General features: G+C 34.9%; 1 protein-coding gene across 9 annotated transcripts in view; it reads right to left on the reverse strand.

Annotated features, from left to right (window-relative positions):
* The window catches only part of SGCZ (sarcoglycan zeta), a 329077-nt gene that overhangs the window by 294801 nt on the left and 11024 nt on the right, over positions 1 to 23252 (reverse strand). For 2 of the 9 annotated variants that reach the window (XM_072335262.1, XM_072335259.1), the window contains exon 2: positions 11943 to 11993. The exons of the other annotated variants lie outside the window; for them this stretch is intronic. In XM_072335262.1, the coding sequence (XP_072191363.1) occupies positions 11943 to 11993 (51 nt within the window). The remainder of the gene's footprint in view (positions 1 to 11942; positions 11994 to 23252) is intronic. 9 annotated transcript variants of the gene reach the window in all.

The following is a 23252-nucleotide window of genomic DNA, read 5'->3' on the forward strand; positions in this document are numbered from 1 at the left end:
CATACAAGCTAGGAACAACAAGGATGTTCACATGAGCTTGAAGTGTCCTTTACTAAAGACACCTTCAAAACACCACATGACTCGCGTTCCCAACATCGCCCCACCCAGAGGAAGACAAAACAAAGAATTCTCAGGCTACAAATTCAGATCAGCATAGATACATGTTATTCAGATCCAGGACAGTACACACATCTCAGCACTCCTTCCGAGAGCCACTCATTAAAACAACCTATAACTTGGTTACAGTTCATAGAACAAAGGCAGACTTCAACCTTATTAGTCTGTTAAGGAATGAAACAGAAGAATAAAAAAAGTAAAGAGAAAATCTAACTTGGAATCTGACTGTATGCTAGACAAATGCAACTATTCTCAACTGTTTTACAGTTTGTCTTCTCTAATATGAATGTATTTGTCTTCAAGTTGTGTCCTGATGTACAAACTCTCAAGACAAAACAAAGTTATTTACATTGTCAAAACTAAGTGGTGATATTGACTGATCGCGGCTTGCACATATGGTGTTCTTGTTATGTCCAAAATTGGGTGTTCTCTTAATACAGAAATTCCACAATTATTTTTTAATAATCTCTCCCGCCACATAGGCAAGCTTGTAGGCTCTTAGGTCAAATAATTTGCACCTTTTTTAACCTCTAGATCTCTAAACCTATTTTACTGGTGTCTGGACTCCTTCCAAGCACATCTTTATCTGAAGAAACTCATTAATATGCTGGTTCCATAATTTGCTAATTACTAATGAAAAACTTAAATTAGATCAGACATAAAATTGATCTCTGTGACGCCCCACAACACACCCCTCCTGCCCTTTACATCCCAGCTCAATACGCTGTTACTGTTATCTTTCATTTAGCGTCTTTCCGACAGTTTTCATTCCTTGTGCTAATCAAGCCAGTTTCCATTAATTTTTCCACTGGGGTTTTACAAGCCTTATTTTTTTATTTTTAATTAATTCATACTATCAAGAACAATTCATTAAATTCTAAATACACGAAATTCCCTACATTTGCTCTTGCAGCTATTTATTATATGTTTTTAAAGTTATGTCAGCCTGATATTTCCTGTTGATTTCCTGTATCAGATAGTCTTCTCCAGTATATCATATTATGCTAGTATCTTTATCAGTCCTTACTTTCTCTCAACTTTTTTGGGCCAATTTTGATTCTGTATTTCAAGTTTTGCTTCTCTTATCCTTAAAAATGTATGTATCTTATAAAAACTTGCATAAAGCATGAAGTACAATTGCAATGAAGATTGCTGTAAAGGGGGCTAAAAAACAAGAATCTAGCAACCTGCTTTGAAATACCAAAATAGTGCAAAACCCTTGGCTGACATTCTTGTTTATCTTTAGAAGTTTTCTTCAGTCTTTTGAGCTCAGTTTACCTGTGGAGGCTTAGCTTGAATTTGGTGATACATTTAACAGGAAATTAATGTTTTTGAGTGGGGTTTTTATTAAAGCAAGTTGAGAAGCTACCATTAGATTAACAAGCTCTAAGTTCCATCTATTTACATTTCTAAATTCTTTTTTCTTGTGTTTTAATTATTTTTCTCCACCTACTGCCTTCATTCTGATGAAAATTTGACATGCAGCTGACAGTATCTGATTTTCATTTTATGTTTCTGTGATATCTCACCTTTAACTCTCATCTTTTACCTGCATTTCTTGGTAAAGAAGTATTCCTATCTTTACAGACAGCACCAAGAGCATTGCAGGAACTACTAAGTACACATTAATAACGACAATAGCTTTGATAACTCTATCCAAAAGATTTTCCTTAGCAGCTTTTCAGAATCAGTTCCATGATCTATTAGCACTTTATTAATATCCACCAATACTTTGCCAGAATATTTAACTTAAAAATTGGCAAACACATCTTGGTTGCACATTTTCAAGGATTAAAACGAATCTGAAGGCATCTTATATGCTGCCTCTGTGCATTTCATATGTACACAGACACAAAACATCATTAAGTGCATTATCATCTGCCTGTGCATGTTTCTCACATTCAATAAAGCTTTGGCTGGGAAAATCAGCACCATGTAAGAGCAGACACCCTTATTTAGAGATGTAAGATTTCAAATAAGAGATAACATCAGAAGAATCTGAAACTTTCAAAATAATCAAGAACAAGCAACATTTGGATTTGATAGAAAAGACTTTCTGACCAAAATAACCACTAGAAAATGGGCAGATAAAATGATATTTTTTTGAACTACCACCCAGACAGTACAATAAAGTACCTGCAATTGCAACATTCTGCCTTTTGTATCAGACAAATCAGAAGTCCTCCTACATTACAACAAAGTTTCTTAACAAGTTTGCAATGTATGCATGTGAGCTTAAGAACCCTGAGGTTCTAGAAAAATAATACAGTGCTTATAACACTGTCCCAAGCCACAGGATAAAACAAGATAAGCCAGTACGTATGCACAAGTAGGAGCAGGGATCCACGTGTCCTTGCATCATGATACTCGTACCTACTTGTACAGAGAAATTTCAGTTACTTATTCAGCCTTTTTGCAGAACCTAGCAGCTAGATCCTTTGAGGCACTACAGTGAAAAACTGAGCAATTCACCTAGGGTAGAATCCATCACCCTAAATTTTTTCTCCCCCCAGAATTCCCATGGTTAGAGTGGGCCTTCAGTCATATTAAATCTTGTTTCACGGTCATGCTATTCAGTAAACATCAACATTTACCAGAGCTTATCTACAGCTACCAACCCTTACAAAACAAAAAGTCTTCTGAAAAATGGATTAAGACACTTCTCTCAAACTGAGCACACTGTCAGGAATCAGCATGCCTTCTGTAAAGAGAAAATCCACTCAAGAGGCTGCAGGAGATCTCAGCATGTAACAGTGAGCAGATGTTTAAGGAGACCAAGAAGAGAAAAAAATTATTTGGATGACTAAGATCTCTTTGAAAAGTTTCCATACTAGAAACTACTCCAGAAACTGAATCATTTTGGATTAGATTTAAGAATAAATAAATAAATAAATATGCTTTTAGAACAGCCCACCATAGTTGACAGCTCCTTGCATTCAGCATCATCACCAGTAACTAGCAGGAGGCAAGTACAAGGCAACCACAGAGTAAGAAGATAACACTTAAGTCTTATAGTAGCAGATGATATTTCTAAAGGATAAAGAAATGTAATTTAAACCATCTACCTCAAATGCAGATCCAGAAGTGGTTACATAGAAAACAGTTCCTGGAATCATCATTGATGGTTCTGTGATACCATTAACACAACACACAGCAGGAGTCCAAGTAAAATCACTAGGAGTTGTGCACCTCAGAAAAAGTTATAAGTATACAGCATGGGGCATATTTATAAAAAGACTCTCTAGAAAGCCCTAGAATGCCCACATCTTGAACAACCCATGCATTTCACAGAAGACGTATCTGACCTAGATAGCAACAAAATACACTGGATTCCATGGAAGTACAGACTAAAATGATTAAGAGACTGCAGGAGTTGCCATATAACAAATGATGAGAACACTAATTCAGAGAGAATGATACAAAGAAAATGTGCTTAGGCTTTAGAAACTCTTGAAGGCAATGATAAAGAGAGCACAAAGCTACTACTCACTACAACACATAGTATCAGAAATAAGAACCACTTGATAAACTCGATAAAACTAGCAAAAAGCTCTTTTAGGGAAGGAAAAATAAAGTACCTTATACAGAAAATAACACTTTCTATAATTTGTTGCTACATCCAAAGGATACAGAGACAACAAATACCAGTAAATTCAAAAGAAGAAACAAAAGAACCTCAGCCAGTAAATACATAAATGGAAAATAAAAAAGCAAAAGAAAGGCCTTACCTTCTAACACAAGGCTAATCAGATACTGAAGAAGAGAAAGAGGATGAAGGAAATAGCAACACTCTGGTGCTTTCCCTAGTTAACACTAGCAGCACTAGCACAACCCCTCTCACAGCTGGAGAATAGTGAACTGAATTGCACATTGTTTTAATTCAGGTGCAACTTGTTATGCCATGATTTTCTTAATCTCCATCACCACTTTACCCTGAGAAATTCACTTATTTTGTTGCAAACATAATAATACAATAGCTAATAAAAGCAAATGTGTGCTTACTAGGCAGCAGGTTAACTCAGCTAAAGCAGTATACAGAACTTCGAAATGAAATGAGCTTATTTAATGCAAGGAATAAAAATAATGCATTTAAGTTATATCAGTTTTCAGTATAAAATATTCCTTCAGTAATATCCATTTTTTTCACAAAGGCACTTTTGTTTTTATCAACTGAGAAATAACGTTATATATAATACATTGCTCCAAAAGTAATGTCTCTATTTCTACAGAAGCAACAACACATCCAAAGAGCACAATAACACCTTTTGGTAGAACAAATTCTCAGCTACAAAAATAATATTTTTCAACAGCTGCCACCGTTAGCTATGCATTTTTGCCACTGATGAACAAGATCCTGAGTGCCTCAGAGGTCGTGCACTCTTGTCACCACTGCTGAAACACACCACAAACTTACTCTCTGTGCTCATATCTGTTTGGTCTCCATAAATGTTCACTACATATCTATGGATATTAATGGTGCAATTTTTTCTTCATGGAGGAATTCAGACTGTCTCTCTGCTGCCATCTGTGGCACAGCAACAAAACAGAACAGAACGTTGGTAAGAAAGTTCAACCTCTACTGCCATATCACCAACGTTTTCTTCTGATGTCATGGGTCAACATAATAAAATGGGACACATAGTTTTCACAGCAGCTCTCACATTTTAAGCACTGTAGGTGAAACTTCATCATTCTACACTGACTTCGATAAATGTTAAGTTTGTTGCTAAATTCCAGCTTGTTGTCATGTTGTGCATCATTCTGGGTGTTGTAGACTTTTCAACTTGTGAAAAAGAAGAAACTTAATGGAAAACATATGGTCTTCCAGAGCATTTTTCCCTGCATAAACTGGAGGTAACATAGGAATGAACACAACCTATATACAACATGACCATAGTTTAAAAAATCAGTAATGGCTATTTTAGGGACCTCTTATTAAAGACGGTGATGCAACTAAATTGGTGATGTTTTTCTCTTAAAGGGATCAAATTAAATCTATATACTTTTGATATTGGATCTTAATGCTTTCCTTCTCAGAGAGAAATATTTTCAAAGGAATAATCCCTTCTGACTAGTGAAGAGGAAACCACAAAAAATTCTGTTCAGATAAAAACTCTGGTCTCTTATCCAGGATTAAAAAAGAGAGAGAGAGAGAGAGAGAGAGAGAGAGAGAGAGAGAGAAACAATTAGATTTGGTCCAGATTAACAGCATTTCCCTGTTTTTAGGTCATAAATATATTATCTCTTGTTTTCTGCACTGCATGTTGCAGAACTTTCCACCTTCATCTGTCCTGTATCTGTGGAGATAATACAAAAACTCCACACAGAAATTCTGTAAGTAGTGAACAGAGTCAGCAGCGATAAAGCAGCATTTCTAACCAGAGAAAAGCATACTGGTGCCTTAATCTTATTAAACTATTATTAATAATTATTTTTATTATTTTATTTTTAAAATATTTTTAGTTCTAAGTACTAAATCTGCTGGAATTTTCAGATCCAGATGTCTGATAGAACTGTTCAAGCACAAGCACTTCTCCAAAGCTGGCACAGCTACTTAATCTGACTTGAAATCTCCCTCTCCATGCCTTCTGACTTGCCTATGCTCTGACTGCTAGAGTCAGAAGTCATGGAGAGGGAGATTTCAAGTCAGAAAAACCACCTGATATTCTTTGGTCTTTCAAGAAAAAGCCTATAGAGCCTAAATGTTGTGATTTCATTCGAAGATAACAAAGATACATCAAATATGCTTTAATTCATAGATGATGGTAGAACCTGAAGTCAAAAAATTCTCACTGTGTTTGCACAGGTGGTTTTATTTCAGTTGTTCATCTTCTGTAGATCATGACCTCTAACACATAGCAGCAGCAGTATGTCAGAGACATAAGAACAGATGTTAAGTACTAATTGAAATTAGGCTAGGTCAAAAACTTTCAAGGAAAAAAGAATCTGTCACTGAGTTGGACGCTGGAAATTGCAGTCTTTCACATTAGCATACCACACCAATGAAAATGTTCAACTTTCTTGTTTTTATTTAAATAAATAATGTACAATAGGAGATGCAAAGAAAAGTAGGTATTATACTATTTGATTTTGACATTTATAATTTCTCAAATGAAAACAGCAAAAACCAGGCCATTTGAAAATACTTTAATAAGCAAAGTGTATACCACCTGGTTAGGAAATTAGCACATGTAAATCATGAGAAAGCACTGAGCCAACAAGTGATCATGAAGAACACAACTATATTTAAATACATAATTAGAACTATGCAAATCAAAATGGGCAAAGTCATTAGTGCAGTGGATATGTGAATCAGACGGACACTGAAACTACTTACTGCTTTGTTTGTGCTATATAACTCAAAGTTACATACGTAAATTGCAGCTCAGACACACCGTGCAGGCCTTCCACAGAAAACCACGCTTAATTTACTCTTGCACTGGCTTAAGTATACCACCTTCTGTGTTTTAAGTGCTGCAGCAATGCATTGCCATAGTATACAATAGCATAGCATAGCAAACAGTCCAGGAGCTTTTCGAATAAAATACATAGTCCTAGAGTTTGCAGACACGCAACCAATTAATCCAAACTGCCTACCGCTTATCATATTTTTAATGTTCTGTTTATTGTAATTAATTCTCTTTGTATCTCCTTTGTCATCACTAATTTTATTTCCACGTTCCAGTTCCTTTTCTGTGATTTTCTCCTTCAGTAATAATTCATAAGCTCAGCCACCAACAGTGCTCACCTCTGCAATCACTGTTTCAGAATAAACAGGTAATGCCTCTGCCAACATGATCTGAACAGCAGATCTGCTCTTTTGTAGCTTTTCTACACGAAACACACACAAAGAAATCCTTGAAGGAATCAATGTATCTGAATTATCCACAAACTATCCCAAAGCCTGGCAAAATTTAAGCAAAGTAAGACTTACAAAAGACTAATGGTTTTACTTCTATTTCTGCAATAGGAAAAAAAACACCTTAGCAGACTTTTGTCTATTTTTTAAAAGCAAAGACCGTCCTATATACTGAGATCCCAGGACTCTGAATTCTGGCTAACAATTTCTAACAATTTCTCTTTCCTTAATAATATTAATAGAGAATTAAGTATGTGAACTAAGTAACATATGCTAACAGATAACAGATTAAAAAAGTTTTCCTCTGTGATGACAATCAAGCAGTGGAGCAGGGGAGAAAGGCTGCTCAAAGCCCAACTGGGAAAATACTGCTTTTCTTTTGATCACCTTTTGTACATGCTCCATTTCAGCATAATTTCAATATAAGACCTATATACCTTTTTAAGTTTTATTTTCAGCAGACATACAAGTGAATGAAAATACTGACATTAGCATCAAGTTTTAGTATTCAACATAATGTATGGTTTCTGTATTTTACTAACAGCATTGCAGAAATTTATTTGGAGGGAATCTATTTGTCTGCTTTATGTCAAAAGTTAAGAGGCAGACTGTGATACTGAAAGTAAGCTAGCAGGAAGACAGAGTTCTCCTGATAGCAGTAAGACTTGTAAAAGGCAGAGGAATTATGCTTGAGCCCATCAATCTAGGACCAAATCCCAAATAATCTAAACTGATTATTCTGTCATAATTTCTGTAGCCCCGCTTTTATACCTGCCTAAATAAAAGCTTATCTGTCACACACTGGACACAGACCAGCACTTCATGAATTTAAATGTATTTAATGTGTTTTAATTTGTTAGCTCTGCAGCAAGGAGACATTCAGTAAGTGTCTCCTAATGAGCTGCACAGTACAGAACACTGTACAGCTCTTTAATGTTGTTAAAAGATACATCCTACTATTGCTAAAATCTGTACAAAGCAAGAAAACAAAATACCCTTTATGATTTTACAACAAACCCTTAAAATTATGCAGTGTTTCAGTATATAAACTTGGCCTCCAAAAATCAAACAGGTGACTGTGGCTGGAACCTACATTTAATCACAATTCAAGTTGAAAATATTACATTAAATATGACAAGATAGATGATAAATGCATTGTTATGGTTCAAGGATTTACATCCATGATGTGAATATATTATGTACTGTGACAGGTCCCATAATTTATACACCATTTTGGGAATACTATAAAACTATAGGAACAACTTAAAAATCAGATCCCTGCGTAGGTAAAGCACATAATTTACAGCATGTCTTCATGAGTTTTCACATATTATTTTCTACTGATGGCCAGATTCTAGGGCAGTAACACTCCTTTTTCCTACCACTGATGTTCAAGCTTTTGTAATTTTATTGAAGAGCTAAAAAGCTTGAATTCTCTAAGATCTGACACTGAGTATACATGCAGTGTACAGGGCATACAGCAAATACCACTTATAGGAAGTAATTATTATAATAACCCACAAAGAGATACATAGTTTATTGAAATTATGGTATAAACTCACTGTGGAAAAAATTAACTGGAAGAAAAGTTTTTTATTAAGTATTTTAGAAATTAAGTAATTGTTTCTTTTTAGCTTTCTTGTTGTTAAGGTTTGGGACATTATATTCCTTAACATTCTCTAATATCATGTCATCTTTCTAGTCTGAAGTAGCAAGGAGGTAAACACGGCACAGGGAGACACGGCACACCTCAGCTTGGTACATTATTTAAATAGTTGTGATATTGGCCACCAGAAAAGAGAAAGAGTAAGTACTGAAAGCATATACATACCTAAGAGCAAGGATACACCAAAAATATAGAATAAACAGATTGAAAAACAGACTACTGCTTTGGAAAACATTGGCTGAAAACAGATGATCAGAAATCTAATAAATCTATGAGCCACCAAACACAACCTTTACATATGTGTATATGGATAAAGAGGATATAAGAGATACTTGTACTTAAATACATACTCTTACATAGACCCTGCACGATAGCTCTTCTGATTATCAGAAAGAATTCAATAGCTCTGGACCTCCCTTCTCAGAACAGACACTGAAGGACTGTGAGCAATGTTGGAAAGAAAGCCACAAACAAAATTTGAATGCCTAAGAACAAACTTTATTATTAAAGACTCAAAGATCTCAAGTTGTTACTTTTAGCAAGTATAAGGAACAACCTGATTACTCTAGGGAAGTATCTCCACAGAGAGAAAAAAATAAATAGGTAGTAAAGGGTTCTTTAATCTAGCTGAGAAAATGAAACAAGAAATCAAGGTTAGAAGTTAAAATGACACATACTAAAATTTGAAATTAGGGACACATTTCTACTCCAATCAACTAGAAAATACACAGATAAATTGTTTTCCTACTGATGCCTTTTGAAGAGCTTTTTTATTACTATTTGAAAAGACACAGTTATATTTGAATTTCTGATCACACTTTGTCATGAATTGAAATATAAGTGATTTTATAAGATGAATGAACTTAGACTACAGAAAGGATAGGGAGGAGGAATGTCATTTTTTCATTCCTGTGTTTTAGAAGAACTAGCAACTTGGTGAAACAGTAGTTTCACTGGTCATACCATAGTTTAAAGAAGGCCATCATTGTATCAATCCTCTACCCACCAAAAGAATAAGTTTAAGCTAGAAATTTTGAGCTGCTTACGATTTGGGTCACTGTAGTTTAGAATTCTTAGCTTCACATGAGTATCCCTGAAATTTTGAGTACTTTTTTTATTTCATTACACCCAAAATCAGAACTGCAAACTCTTAGCATTTTTTATAAAAAGATTTATTTCATGTAATGTCTGTTATTTCCCGTTCTGAATCTAACAAATGACACTGTAACAAAATGCCTCACCAATGACTGAACAAACTGAAATAAAATATAGTCAAGCTTTCAGTAATAGTATTCAGACAATATTAACAGATTATATTGTACACTGAAAATTGTAACAGGAGTAATAACTGAAGGCAACAGCCAAATCCAAAGTAATGTAATACATTGAAGTATTCTAGTTGAAAGCATTCTAGTCATTTTTCAAGTGGACTTAGAGGCTTAAAATAAGTTAATGAGCTCCAAGTACACTCTTTAAAGAACAGGAGAGCAGACAATTTTTTATACACTGGCCATTTACTATACAATAAGCACGGAAAGACGGATACTACAAAATTTGAGTTGTTCTGCATTTTCCTAGTTTTATTTTATCACTAATGAATTTAAACTATAGCAAGCTGGTTGTACCGTTTTATTTACTGTAAAAATCATTTATCTTTGCTAATTTTTGTGCTAGTATTTCTGGCTAAATTTATCTTCCTGGTTAATCTTATTCTATTAATAACAACAGGAATAGCAGCCTTTTTTGCCTCTTTCCATAAGATACATATTGTATAGATATGCCAATCTACTGCAGAACCATTCTTCTTTCTTTTTACTATAAATTAACCACCTCCCTTATCTGAATCTATATTTGACTACACAAATGCACAACATCTAAACTTTTTTAGTTCTAAATTAGGCAAAAGAATTTTCAACACCAATGTGTAAACTCTAGAAATTACTTTAGCTCTAGAATTTAATTTTACCATTTCATTTCACATATGCTGTAAAAAGTTTTACACTTTTATGAACTTTTGACTTCATGGCTACTCAACCATTCATTCCACTGGCTTTCTTGAGTTATGCAGTCAATGAACTGTTTGACACAAAAGTCAAACTTTTTGCTGTTACTCAAGTGTGCCTGCCCTGCAGCTGCCTGGTTGTGTGGAGCTTCTGACAATCCAAATATTCCAGTAAGCCAACAGTGAATGTCAGTCAAGATCTGCAATAGCCAAAAATTGCACATATTCTTATGCAAAGAAAAAGAGCTGCAAAACTGTGGCTTTTCTGTTTGCTTTTCTCTCCTGCCTAGAATCTAAGAAACAGGGAACTGTGCAAAACAGTAAATAGCATGAGAAACAAGGTTGTTTGTGGAATGATCCTTATCTCTATTATTTTTATCCATTCCATTTGTGAGATGATTTTAGTCTCTATTATTTTTCTGGTGTAAGCAAATTATATTTCAATTAAAAAAAAAAAAAAAAAAAAAAAAAAAAAAAAGAATAGTACAAAAGAGATGTTTTTGCTATACCTCCAGGTAGAAAGTTCAGTTGATACGTACTATGGAGCAAGTAACAATAGTAACAATACCTCCATCAAACTCAAGGAACCTGCAGGTTTGGATGATCCTGAAACTAGAGTCAAAAAACCTTGGGTATAATGTTATGGACGGCCCAAAACATCTAAGAAGGCTAAGAACTGATGAACTTCTCCAATAGCGGAGGAAAATGTTTCTCATGGGCTAGGTAACTTCTTGAACCTGGATACATGCCACTGAAGTCTAATATGCCTGACTGAAAAGTAATGAAAAGTAATACACTAATCTGTTAAAAAGTAAAAAAAAAAAAAAAAAAAAAAAAAAAAAAAAAAAAAAAAAAAAAGAAAGAAAGAAAGAAAAGTTTCTAGCAGGTGATCAAATTTTCAGCCATCTGCTAAATTATGCCTCAGTAGCCATTGAGGCAAGTTGTTCACAATAATGGGTCTGTTGATCAAGTGCCATTTAAGGAAATAATTTCAAGACTAAGTCAAGCTTGATGCTATATCTGAGATGTTCTACAGTGTCTCACAGCTTTGTTGTTTTTTGTTAATTACGCCTGAAATCTACTAATTATCATCAGTTAAAACAGTCTCCAAAGTCAAAGAGTAGTTGTATGCTGACATCATCTTCTCCTGTACTGAGGAAGAATATATGGAAAGAGACTGACTTGGTATGCTGCCTGTTACTGAAACTGAATGAATAACCTCATGGAAAGAATAAGAGATACCAAGTTGTCATAAAGAAATCTACTCCCAACTCATGACTCATATCAACTGTACTTACAGCACCAGGTCTTCTGACTTCCTCATTTACAATTATCCACTTTTCATCCATCTGTGGGGAACAGAGGTCATAAATGAGAAAATCAGTCCTGTGGAGTACTTTAATTCATGACTTCCATAAAAGAGGAACTGTTATAAAATGTTCCTCTCCCTTTCTGTCTTTGAAGCCATACTCACGCTGCCTCAAGAAAAACATTTTTGGCTTCTCACTCAAGACAGCAAGAAAGTGTGATACAACATAGAAGTCCTATTCTGCATCAGCAAATTGTGACAATATTTTTTTTCTTAATCTTCTATGGGTTTGTTTTTCAAGAAGTGATTTCTACAACTCAGATTTTATATAGGCTTACTGGCACTGTAAATTTTCTCTGTCTAGGGTTTTAGCACATCTGTGTGGAAGAAATTGTTCCTGAGACAAAATACGTGAAGAGAAAAGCAAACACAGGAGATGCTGAAGCAAACAGGAGCAACTTACTTGTGCAAAGACTTAGTTCCATGTCCTGCCTGAGCACATGGGGACAGAAAAATAGGGAAAATGTGAGCTTGTTATGTGATGAATCACAGGTACATTACTGGATGGCAATTCTGGTTTCAGAGCTGTAGCAGTAGAGCACAGGGATAGAAGAGCTACAGTGAACTTGGGAGAGCAGAAAAAAATAAAGAACTGGCAAGGGTTGTTTCAGATATCAGCACTGGCATCTGAAGAGGATAAGAACAGAAATTCCCTTTATTTCATTTCTCCACAATATTCACAATTGTAAATGGCAGGCAATCTTATATCTAAACAATATTTGAGTATGCTGCAGTAGAGTATTTGAAAACATAATTTCTCAAGAATTGCCAGAGAAGCAGACTTCCTTCTAAAGTAGCAAAAATCAAAGAAGGTTGGAGGAATAAAATGTTGAAGTAATATACTCCAAAGGAAAGGCAGGGTTAGAAAATTTTTTCTATGTTCAGTTCCAATTTAGAGTCTGCTTTTTTTGAAGGCCATTCAGCTGTATTTTCTGTTTTCAACAATTTTTGACTGGAAACATAAATCAGCTGACAGAAATAAATTCAAGTGAGCTGAAATTTTTATTTTATAGTAATATTAATACAAAGCAGTGGGCATTCCTGCTGAAACACTGGCACTGGCCTGAGAGACAGCATTCTGAGACATTTCTCAGATACCTTATAAATCTAAAAAAAATTCTTGTGCTGTAAGTAATAAATGAGGAAAGAGGGATGGAAGGCAAAAAAAAAAGAGGTTCACCCCATGGAAACCACAAAATATTAGTTTCTGTTACAACTTTCCAGTAATGTAATTTGCTGCATACTGGTCAAGCCTCAAAGCCATAGCAATTTTTAAGGAGTGATGTAAGGGAAGATAAAGCAATGACTTTATAGATTTATCTATCTTGGTAGATCCACACAGCGCATGCAGGTAGTTTCCTACATGCACAAGAGGCTCTGTAAGTAAAACTTGTGACGTTTGATATTTTAACTGGCAATGCAGAAACTAAACTACTTAGTATATACAGTGAAGTGAAGATATTCAAAGACAGACTCAACTTTTTTTAAAAGATTAAATGATTAAAACAAAAATCAGGCATCTTGAGCTAGTAGTTTTTGTTTGCTTCTTTTCAAACTTCCTTTCATTTATGGAATTCCAGTATTTACTAACCATGTATAAAAAAAATGGAAATAAATCAAAATAACTTTACCTATTCCTCCTATGTCGATAACAGCTACACTAACAACCATCCACACAAGCATTTTTGCATTCCATTCATTATTTATATATATATAAATATATATGGATATATATATCCAGAGATGCAGCTCTTCACTGCAAACAATCCCATTTACCCATCTAGAAAACACTTCCTAATGTCTTCCAATCCCTTGTTTCAACACTAGCTTGTTACTTTCTGTAATTGGCTAAAGTAAACAGGTTAATTCCCTCCTCATCAGGCCATGATTTGGAGACATCTGACTATTCTCCATGCTTATCTTAACAGCCTTTCCAGCTGGTCAGTATTTTGTCTGAATCACATTAACCCAAACAAGGATACCAGATGCTTGTTTGTTTTTTTTTTCTTTTTAATTTATTTCTTCTACAACAATATAAAACTGGCAACTTGTCTTCCCTTTAATAATACATCCCTACATATTTAATGCAACTTTTGCCTAGCCAGCCAGTTTCTTTCATTACTCAGCTGATTATTCTTGAAATGCAGTAATTTGTATTTGTCCTGCTTGAACTGCACCTTGCTTTTCAGACCAAATTGCCAATTAATGATATTGTTTTGAATCTTAAGACTCTCCTCCAAAGTGCTTGCAGATATGTCCCAAATAAAAATAAAAGAATACATCATATTACACTCTTCTCAGATGACTGGCCTTGACTTCCTTTGTTCACTAAGTGTTATGCATGGTTTTTTTTTACTTTTCCACACAGAGATAATAGTTTCCACTACAGTTCTGCATCTTGGGGGGCATAATGCAGATACAGTTACAATTAAAATATTTTGCTCCTATTTAGAAAGAGTAATATTCAACTTTCAAGAAATAATGGTTAGCTAAAAGTAATAAGCACTTGCTTAGGACTCTTAACAGTTTTTTCCTACTATCTTCTAAAACATACATCTACGTTTTAAAGCAGCAGAGATTAGGGCACATAAAGAAAAACAGGAAAGACAAAATGTTATTGAGTAATTAATCACGTATATTGAGAGGAAAAGAGAACAAGAGCACACACGCTCACACACATAAAAATCCCTGTTCTAATTGTCTAATATAAACATTTACATTTGGCATAAGGATTAATGGATTAATCGCTATCAAAGAAAAAACTGCTGTTTGTGACCTAGTGTAGACAACACCAAATGACTTAATCTGGTTTTCTCTAAAGGCAAAGCTGTATTTAGAAGTGGATTTAAGAGATACATACACCTGTTTCTTTTGTAATTTTACTAGCATACAAGCTATAAAAATTTTCTACTCATGTATATATCTATAATCTTTTATCACTGGCATTTGCTCTCCAATATTGGATAAACTTCCTTTTTTGTTTCTTTGGTTGTTGTTTGTTGTTTTTTTTTTAATAGATAGGAAAAGTACGCCATGACAACAGAAGATATGACAAGATAATCTTCATAATATTGTGCCTAAATGAAGTGACTGGATTCTTAATGACAAAGTGATTTTAAGTGTACACCAATTAATATGCGAATTACCAAACCCTCATGCTGAAAAAAAACAAAGTACTTATAGGCCATAACTATATCACAGGTTTGGGGCAATCTTGTCTCTGTATCTTATTACTTCTTTGGAACATAGTACTCAGCAAATAAAAAGGGCAGCCTAAGTACTGTATTGTGTTTGATATACAACACGGAAGCACTGAATAATACTTCAGATGTATTTTGAGGTGTAAAAGAGAATTATCGAAGTGTAACAGCTCAGAATGCTATGACAAATAAGCAAGTGTTGTCAGCAGAGTGGAACACCAAATTTACCTTTGAGCTTTGTCTACATAATCCTTACATTTTATGCTACATTTGTTGAACACTATGCCTTAGAATGAATCAGACAATTAGTCTGCAAGAATTAGTTTGAAACATGCACTGGTTTCAGCCAGACAGAATCAAAATTAGAATTCAGCTGCATAAACATCTTTATAAATTTGGTTATATTACAAAAATCAAATGTAGAAGTAGCACACTGTAGAAAATATCATTCACACCACAACAGCAAGAGGAAGAAAAATGAACTGAGCAGATAAGAATGCAAATAATATTATTTTCCAAAACAAAGAGAACTGAAAACATTCAGAGTACTGTTTCATTTTCCTAGTATACCACTATTTGCTACAGAATCTGGACACAGGAAGGATTGTAACTCAGGTGCCATTGCAGCATTTCTAGGTCTCAAAATTGGATTTCCAAATGTTTTGTTCAAAACCACCTATTTTATTTTATTTTGTGTTATGCCATTATACTAAGTAACTAAAAATGGGCTGCTTGTTTACTAACATGAAGAGATTTTTGAGTTCTTGATTTCAGGGCTTTGGAGAGCAAACACAGAAATTTTAGCAGTAGTGCTAGTAACATAAATACATAAATGTTTAAGGACAGCTGATTACCTTTCATTAGGCACATAATTAATACAATTAAGAACATGGAGAAAATTTTTGGAAGTAGATAGTTTATTTTATATCCCATATGCTCTATATTTCATATTATTTCCCATTGTATTCTACCATGCAAAATAATGAGTCAGTGTCTGCTTTTAGGCCAGCAAGAGAAAACATAATTTAGGACCTGCTGAGCTCACCTGGGTCAGCTGCTACACTCTGAGCTTCAGAGCCAAGTCATTTCAGCCAAAGTCTGTAACAGCTTGACTGTATTCATTTCTGACTTGGGTGAATATTTGTAATACACACAAAACAAAAGTTTACACTTGTAGGCTTGGTGCAAAGTAAATATGTCATTACTATTTCTGATCTATATGTTTTTTCTTATGATTAAAAATCAGCTTCATTCTGACTGTTGAAAATTGTAAGTTTTTATAGATGATGTTTGTTTTGGTTTTCATTCTCCTGTTTATTTAACATTACAAAACATTACACATTTACCAAACACACACACAAAAAATAAAAGCTCATGAGAGCAATCCTGTACTTTCCTTCAGACAAGAAATATAACCAACATTTAGCTAAAGTCTTAACTAGAACCATACAGTAAGCCATAGTAATTCCTTATTTTTCTAACAAAATTGTGGATTCTCCTTTTTACTGGAAAGCAAATTATTTGTTTATAAAAATAAAATGGGAACCACTTCACTTGTGCCCCTGAGAATGCTGCTTTTCTTCAGATCAGTTCAATGGTCCAGCTAATAAATGAATAATAAACTCACTGCTGTGAATGATATTTTGAATTGGAAAATACATTACAACTCCTAAATTTTATTTTTCTGGCAGAAAATGTAGTGCTCTGAATTTCTGCCTAGCATGCAATTACAAGTGCTCTTCCAAAAGTAATGCCTCCTATTATTTAAGTTGGCCTACCCTTTCAGAGGTAGATGTTGGTAGTATGGAAGTAGTGGTCAAATGTTCCCAACAATATTCTGTTACATTTTGTTGCTGTGTGACAGGTGGCAGCAGAGGGGCAGTCTGACAGAATGGTGTCTGACATAGAAATGCATATGGAGTAAAGGTGCATCACTGAATTCTTCCATGAGTTAAAAATGGCACTCACTGACACTCAGTGACCCATGAAGCATTTGAAAATACTTTCTATCAGGTTCTAGGGGGTCAGGGGGGTTGATTTCTTAAATGAAAAAACACTTTGACTTTTTGACAAAGGGTTTGATCTCTTTGTGTTATTAAATTATTTTGAAAAAGACAGCAAAAAGTTAGATTCACAATGAATGCAACCAGTTTCAAATTGTGGTAGCATACTACACACAAACTTGGGAAAGGTGCTGTAGCACATTTCCCAGGTTATTTAGAGATGGATACAATACTTTCAGAAAGGCTATATATCTTTTCCAAAAAACATAAGCCAAAATAAAAAGTGAGAAAATTAGTTACTCTGCATAACTCTCCACTGCTCATTTGAAAATGGGAGAATGGCACTTATCTACTTCATTCTGTCAATCCTTAAATTGGAGACTTTCAGACCACTCCATTACTCCAGATATTTAATGTCTTAAGGAACAATCTTATTAGTGTCATGCATTTATTTCACCTGTTTTCTTTATTTACTCATATTAAGCTTGTAACATAAATGAGACTAAACATAATTTATTATTGCCTTAGGCATGTCTTCTTGAAAGGAATTCAGTCTCAACCTGCAAACACCGAGGGACTGACAATTCATCTCTTCCTTATTAAGCCTAATCCAACCGCTAATTTTGCTCCCTTTTATAAATGCATGTGCCTGATGGGAACATGTTTAGGTCCATGCGCTGGGCACATAGTGCTACACCCTTCTCTTTTAATATGCTGAAGTTACTCTTCATTCTATCAAGTCAAGTCTCTTTTCTGTTTGTTTGTTTGTTTGTTAAATTAAACAGGCTCATTCAGACTTTCACTGGAGGGTATTTTTCAAGATGCTCCTGTTTCAAGCTACTTGAGCTAATGCAGGCATTAGAAGCAAAATTGTTCTGCTGCTTAAGAACACAAAAACGGCCCTAATAGATCAGATCAATAATGGGTCATTGGAGGAGGGTGCTGAGGAATACCACATAGAGACATGACAATAATTTACTGATCTTTTCTTTAACGTCAAAGCAGGAGTGGCACTGATTGTATGTATCTTCTCTTTTGCTCAGTTACCTCCTGAGGATTTTATGCTGAAATTGTTTTAAGAACCTCTGGTGAAGGGCCACTCCAAAAGTGTGTTGGATGGTCTCAGTAGATATCCCTGGGAGCTACCTCAGATTATTTTACATATCCCTCACCAAACAAAAAGACCCTGAATAACAAGCTTTCCCCTGTTACAGCTCTCCTCTAAACCACCAAAAGCTATATCCAGATGTAGGCCTTGGAACAGCATGATTCCTGTACACTCTACACCCACATTAAAATGTTGAGATCTCTCTGCTGAGAAAATGTGGCTTTATGGGAAGAGCTGACTGGCTTTATGGGAAGTATTTCAGGTACAGTTAATTTCTGCTGAAATATGTGGAAGATAAAAACTATGTGATGCATTACCATAGAATAAAAGGTGAATTTGCCCATGATTCGAAATACTTATACAGGATACTAATGCTGTTGCTGTCATCCAACAGTACGGCTATTACAGAGCTGTACAAAAACTTTCACACAATATTGCAGCACAATTACTTGGACAAGGGTACATTACATTGTATGGATGATCATTTTACATGTGAATAAAGAGTTAGAGCTAGCTAGATGGTTTGATTCCAATATGGCTAAAACATAATTATTTCATTTGCAGAAAGATTCCTATTGTGTTTCCCATAACTATATGTGATACATTTTCAGTGCCCTGTGTAGCATCTGAATGCAGAGCACTCCTAAACAGTAATTGCTGTTATAATTCTCATACATAGCTAGTGTGTGCATCACAAGCATGGATAGCTTCACTTGCTGAAGCAGAGCACTTGTTTTCCTTACTGGAAGCTGGTGAGAGGTAAAATCTCCATTCTGTGCATTATAGATTCCAAGTTCCTCAGTGCAAACAAAGGAAGAATATTTTGGTGATGGCTGCAAAATCCATAGCACTGCCCCTTATTCTTGTGACTAGCCTCCATATGCTTCCATTTCCTACAAGTAATGATAACCTGTAAAGTATAAGATTGTATTTGTTCTTCTGAGTTGAAGACTGCTGCAGGAGAAGGTGGGTGAGTCTTCTTAGCAAGGTCATTGGGAATTGCAGTCTGCATATAACAATTTCCCATGACCTTGCTAAGGGTGGATATGGAGAGACCTCTGTCTCTCCAGGAAAAGTAGTCACATTGATTGATTGCTACATAAGTCACATAAGGTAGCCTCGCCAGTTATCATGGAGAGCTTCACATTTTGACACCTACTGTCTTTGTTGTTACACTCTCAGCTACAAGATGCCCATCACCAAGCACACACACACTGCTGCAGTAATTAGGCCCACGCACTGCCTTGCTTCTACATGTTGATTGAACTTCTGCTGTGGTTAATAGAACTGTGTAGTGAAAAAACCAATGAGACAGCAACAAGGTCAGAGAGCACAAATCTGTTACCTATCTCCCCACCCAGGGCCAGAAAGCTTTTTCACCTATTATGTGAACATTTCTTCTGTTGCAGCCCTTTCACAATGCTGAATTCATAATTTTATGTCTAAAAATCTCAGCAACACAAGTTTTAAAAAATCTAAAAATAAGGAAGAAAATGAAATCTATACAGGCTCATAAAATCTGTACAAACATATGTCTCTATGTGTAAATATATACAGCTCTTAATATACGTACTATTTATAAAAGGGCTGAAGAATTACACTGAGAGATGAGCAAGATTCAAAGAGACAGGTGGCTTATGTAGCTTTGTTTTAGCTAATAGAGTATGAGATAGGAGACAACTGGCCAGCAAAAAAAAATCTTTTTCTTAGAGACAAGTGTTTTTCAGAAAAGGCCACAAGGTTAACTCAGAAAAAGTAAGATAAAAAGGAAAAATGGAAAATAAAAATAAAGAGAATCAAAGATCTTCTCACAATGTTCAGTTCTCTCTGTTCATATCAGCTGTAAGCTTTTGGAGGACTCTTTTTCTGCTTACTTATTTATAAAACAGCACATGATCTTCCTTTCCAATCACACAGATAAAGCAGAGGTTTCATGCAGATCTCGTCTTCTATAGAAAGGGTAGGAAGCAAAAGTCCTTCCCAGAAGCAAATGTTAAATGTCCTAAAAATGTGTTGCAATGTATTAACTTTCATGTCAATTTATGTGCAAAAGAAGCCTCAGTGGTGCAGGGACCCGGGCAGAAAATGGGAAAGGCAGCCACTGACTCATAGAGCCATAGAGGATAAGATGACCTCTAAGACTCAACACTCTACCATAACCTAGTTCACATCTGATGGCCACTGCACATAGGTCTGTTTCTTCCATGCTGCTCCTTTTGGGAGAGGTACAACCCACACATAGAGGAGCTAGAAGCCCCAGGACTGGTAAAATGGATAAAGTATTTTTCTATTACCTATTTTTCTCACTGATATTTTGCTGCAGTAGTAATTACTGGATTTAGCTAGAGATGAGCTTTAAACATTACTGTTCAGAAAAGGTTTGAGAGCAGTGCCCTCGATAAAGTTGCAGTCTTCTTGCAATCATTATTTTGTACATCACACCTAAAATCAAGTTTACTGCACTGTTTCCAGGAGTCAATGCATAACTATATTATTGTCCACAAATGTTATTCTTTCACCTGTCTCAAAATGTACAGAGCCATTTTCTTTCTAAGGCTGACAATTAAAGTAGATGACTACTACCAAAATACCTTTCTTAATTTACCCCCATGACTATCAACAGAAATATCTTCTGTACCAGAATATGTGGATATTTATTCACACAATAAGCCTGATCATAGCACATTCAGAGGAAAAAAAAAAAAAAGTATAAACATGCCAAGTGAAAGCAGATTTCTGCCTGCACCATTGACATTGTTTGGGTTCCAAACAGTGAAAAATACACTTGGAGCTTGTGATACTTATTTTCTAAAAAAAAAAAAAAAAAAAAAAAAAGTATTTTAAAAGAAGTTAAATTGCATAGATACAATCTTTAACATAGCCTTGCCAAAACTGTTGGCACCTGGTCAGAAATATCTATTTACTCATGATCCAGTGTACTACTCCCAAGAGAACTGAGAAGGCATTACCGACATCACTGTATTTTCCTTTCCACTTTGCCCTTAACCACTTTAAACATTACAGACTATCACTTCTGATAATGTAAAACATACAAATGAGAAAATGGGCCCACATTTTAGCCTAGCCATAGTCAATGCACTTTGGCTGAGTTCATATTTCCATTTTCAGCTCATCAGCATCCCCCATCACTGAATAAATTTCCTAGTGAGGAAGATATTTCAACACTAACATGTGAAGAGCAGAACACTATTTGCCTGTGCCCTGCCCTTGCCCTAAAACTCTATTTCTCTACTCAGTGACCAGCCACCCAGTGAGCATGCCCTGCAGGGAATGATGTATAACAGCATTCTTGGATTCTTGAGTAAGGGAACAAAAGAATTCAAGATCTCAGAGGTTATAAAGAAAACCAAAGCAGTAATGTATGCAGACTGCATCCCTTGATGCATATTTTTAAGTGTGTACTGATTGACTTGTCTCAGTGTTTAAAATTAAGTTGCCTTTAGGCAGTCAGGTCTCTTTCAAGAGCTAGCGATTATGATATTATTAACCTTTGGTATTGAAATTCTATTAGTAGATCCTGATTTATCCTGGTAAACAGAGTTGTCATCTCACTCTTAGCCCCGGCTTGTGAAAATTTACAGCTCTGGGATTTTCATATGTTTTTGTTTTTGTTTTTTATTTAATTCAGAAGGTCCCAATAAAGCAAACTACTCACCAGATTGATCTTGACTGTGCATGAGGGATACATTACAATTTTGATTCTTTTTAAAAGATAGACTTTAATTTTTAATTTTTTTTTTCTGGGAAAAAATAAGTCATCTTAATTGGTTCTTGATGAAAATATAATAATTTGAGCAGTTCAGGTAATAGCTCCTCCTGTCTCCTCCCAAAAGATTCACACAATGTATATTTTTTTTTAATAAAAAACAGGAATTGTGCCTTTCATTGCACTTAATTGTAATACAACTTGCACCAATAAATAAGAATTAATTTTAATGAAAGATAATAATGATCACAAAAACATCCATGTTAATCCTACTTTGACTTTTGGATACTGGCATCTCTGAGTTCACTGGGAGATAAACAGCCATCTCTGACATACTCTGGCTGAGAGCCCCAGATCAGAAAATCAAAAAGCAGAATTTACTTGCCACATAGAAGTACAGTATTTCCTCCATTCAAATCTCATTTTTGTAACTATTTTTGTAACTACTTTTGAGCAGTTGCATAGGACACACAGTCCTTATCAATGCTACAATAGGGTGTCTTGTGGTTCTCTAAAGGTGTAGTCCTGTTTGTTTCCAGCTGACAAGACATTTAATATGAAGACATTTACCATTTCACAAGTTTCCTACAGCAGTAAGCTTTATTCCCGCTAACAGCAGAAGTAATTGCTGCAAGCAGAATATAATTCATTGTTTTAAAAGTTTAAATCTGCTTTCTTTATTCATTTTTGTGCTCTAAAATCACATTGAAATCTGTTGCAGGTAAAGTCTTTCTCAAAGGACAATTATTTCAGTGTTGCTGAAGTAAAAATTTGAGAGAACATCAGATCATTGCAAATTAATGGAAACTGGGCTAGAAATAGGTATTTAAGTTTTCAATATAGAAAAACAGTCTTTTAAGAGTGGAAATTCCACAATTTTTTAAGTTTGAAGTTAATTAAAAAAAAAAAAAAATTAAAAAAAAAAAAAAAAAAAACCAGTTTAGACCTTTATTTAAACCTGATATCAAAAATTAACAATAATAATAATGGGTGGAAAAAAAATAAAAATAAAAGAAGAAAAAGAAAGAAACAAATCCGCCATCTTAATTGTCTTCAGCAAGTTGGAATATGTTGTAAAGTACATACCAACCATCTGCCCCTATGCCACGACCACTGTGCCCAATTCTGGAATAATTTGAAGAGTGGCAATTCACAGTTTACACAGGAAAATATCATATGCAGAAGAGGCAATTAATACTGT

This window comes from Excalfactoria chinensis, chromosome 4 (genome assembly GCF_039878825.1).
Source record: "Excalfactoria chinensis isolate bCotChi1 chromosome 4, bCotChi1.hap2, whole genome shotgun sequence".
NCBI classification, from domain to species: Eukaryota; Metazoa; Chordata; class Aves; order Galliformes; family Phasianidae; genus Excalfactoria; species Excalfactoria chinensis.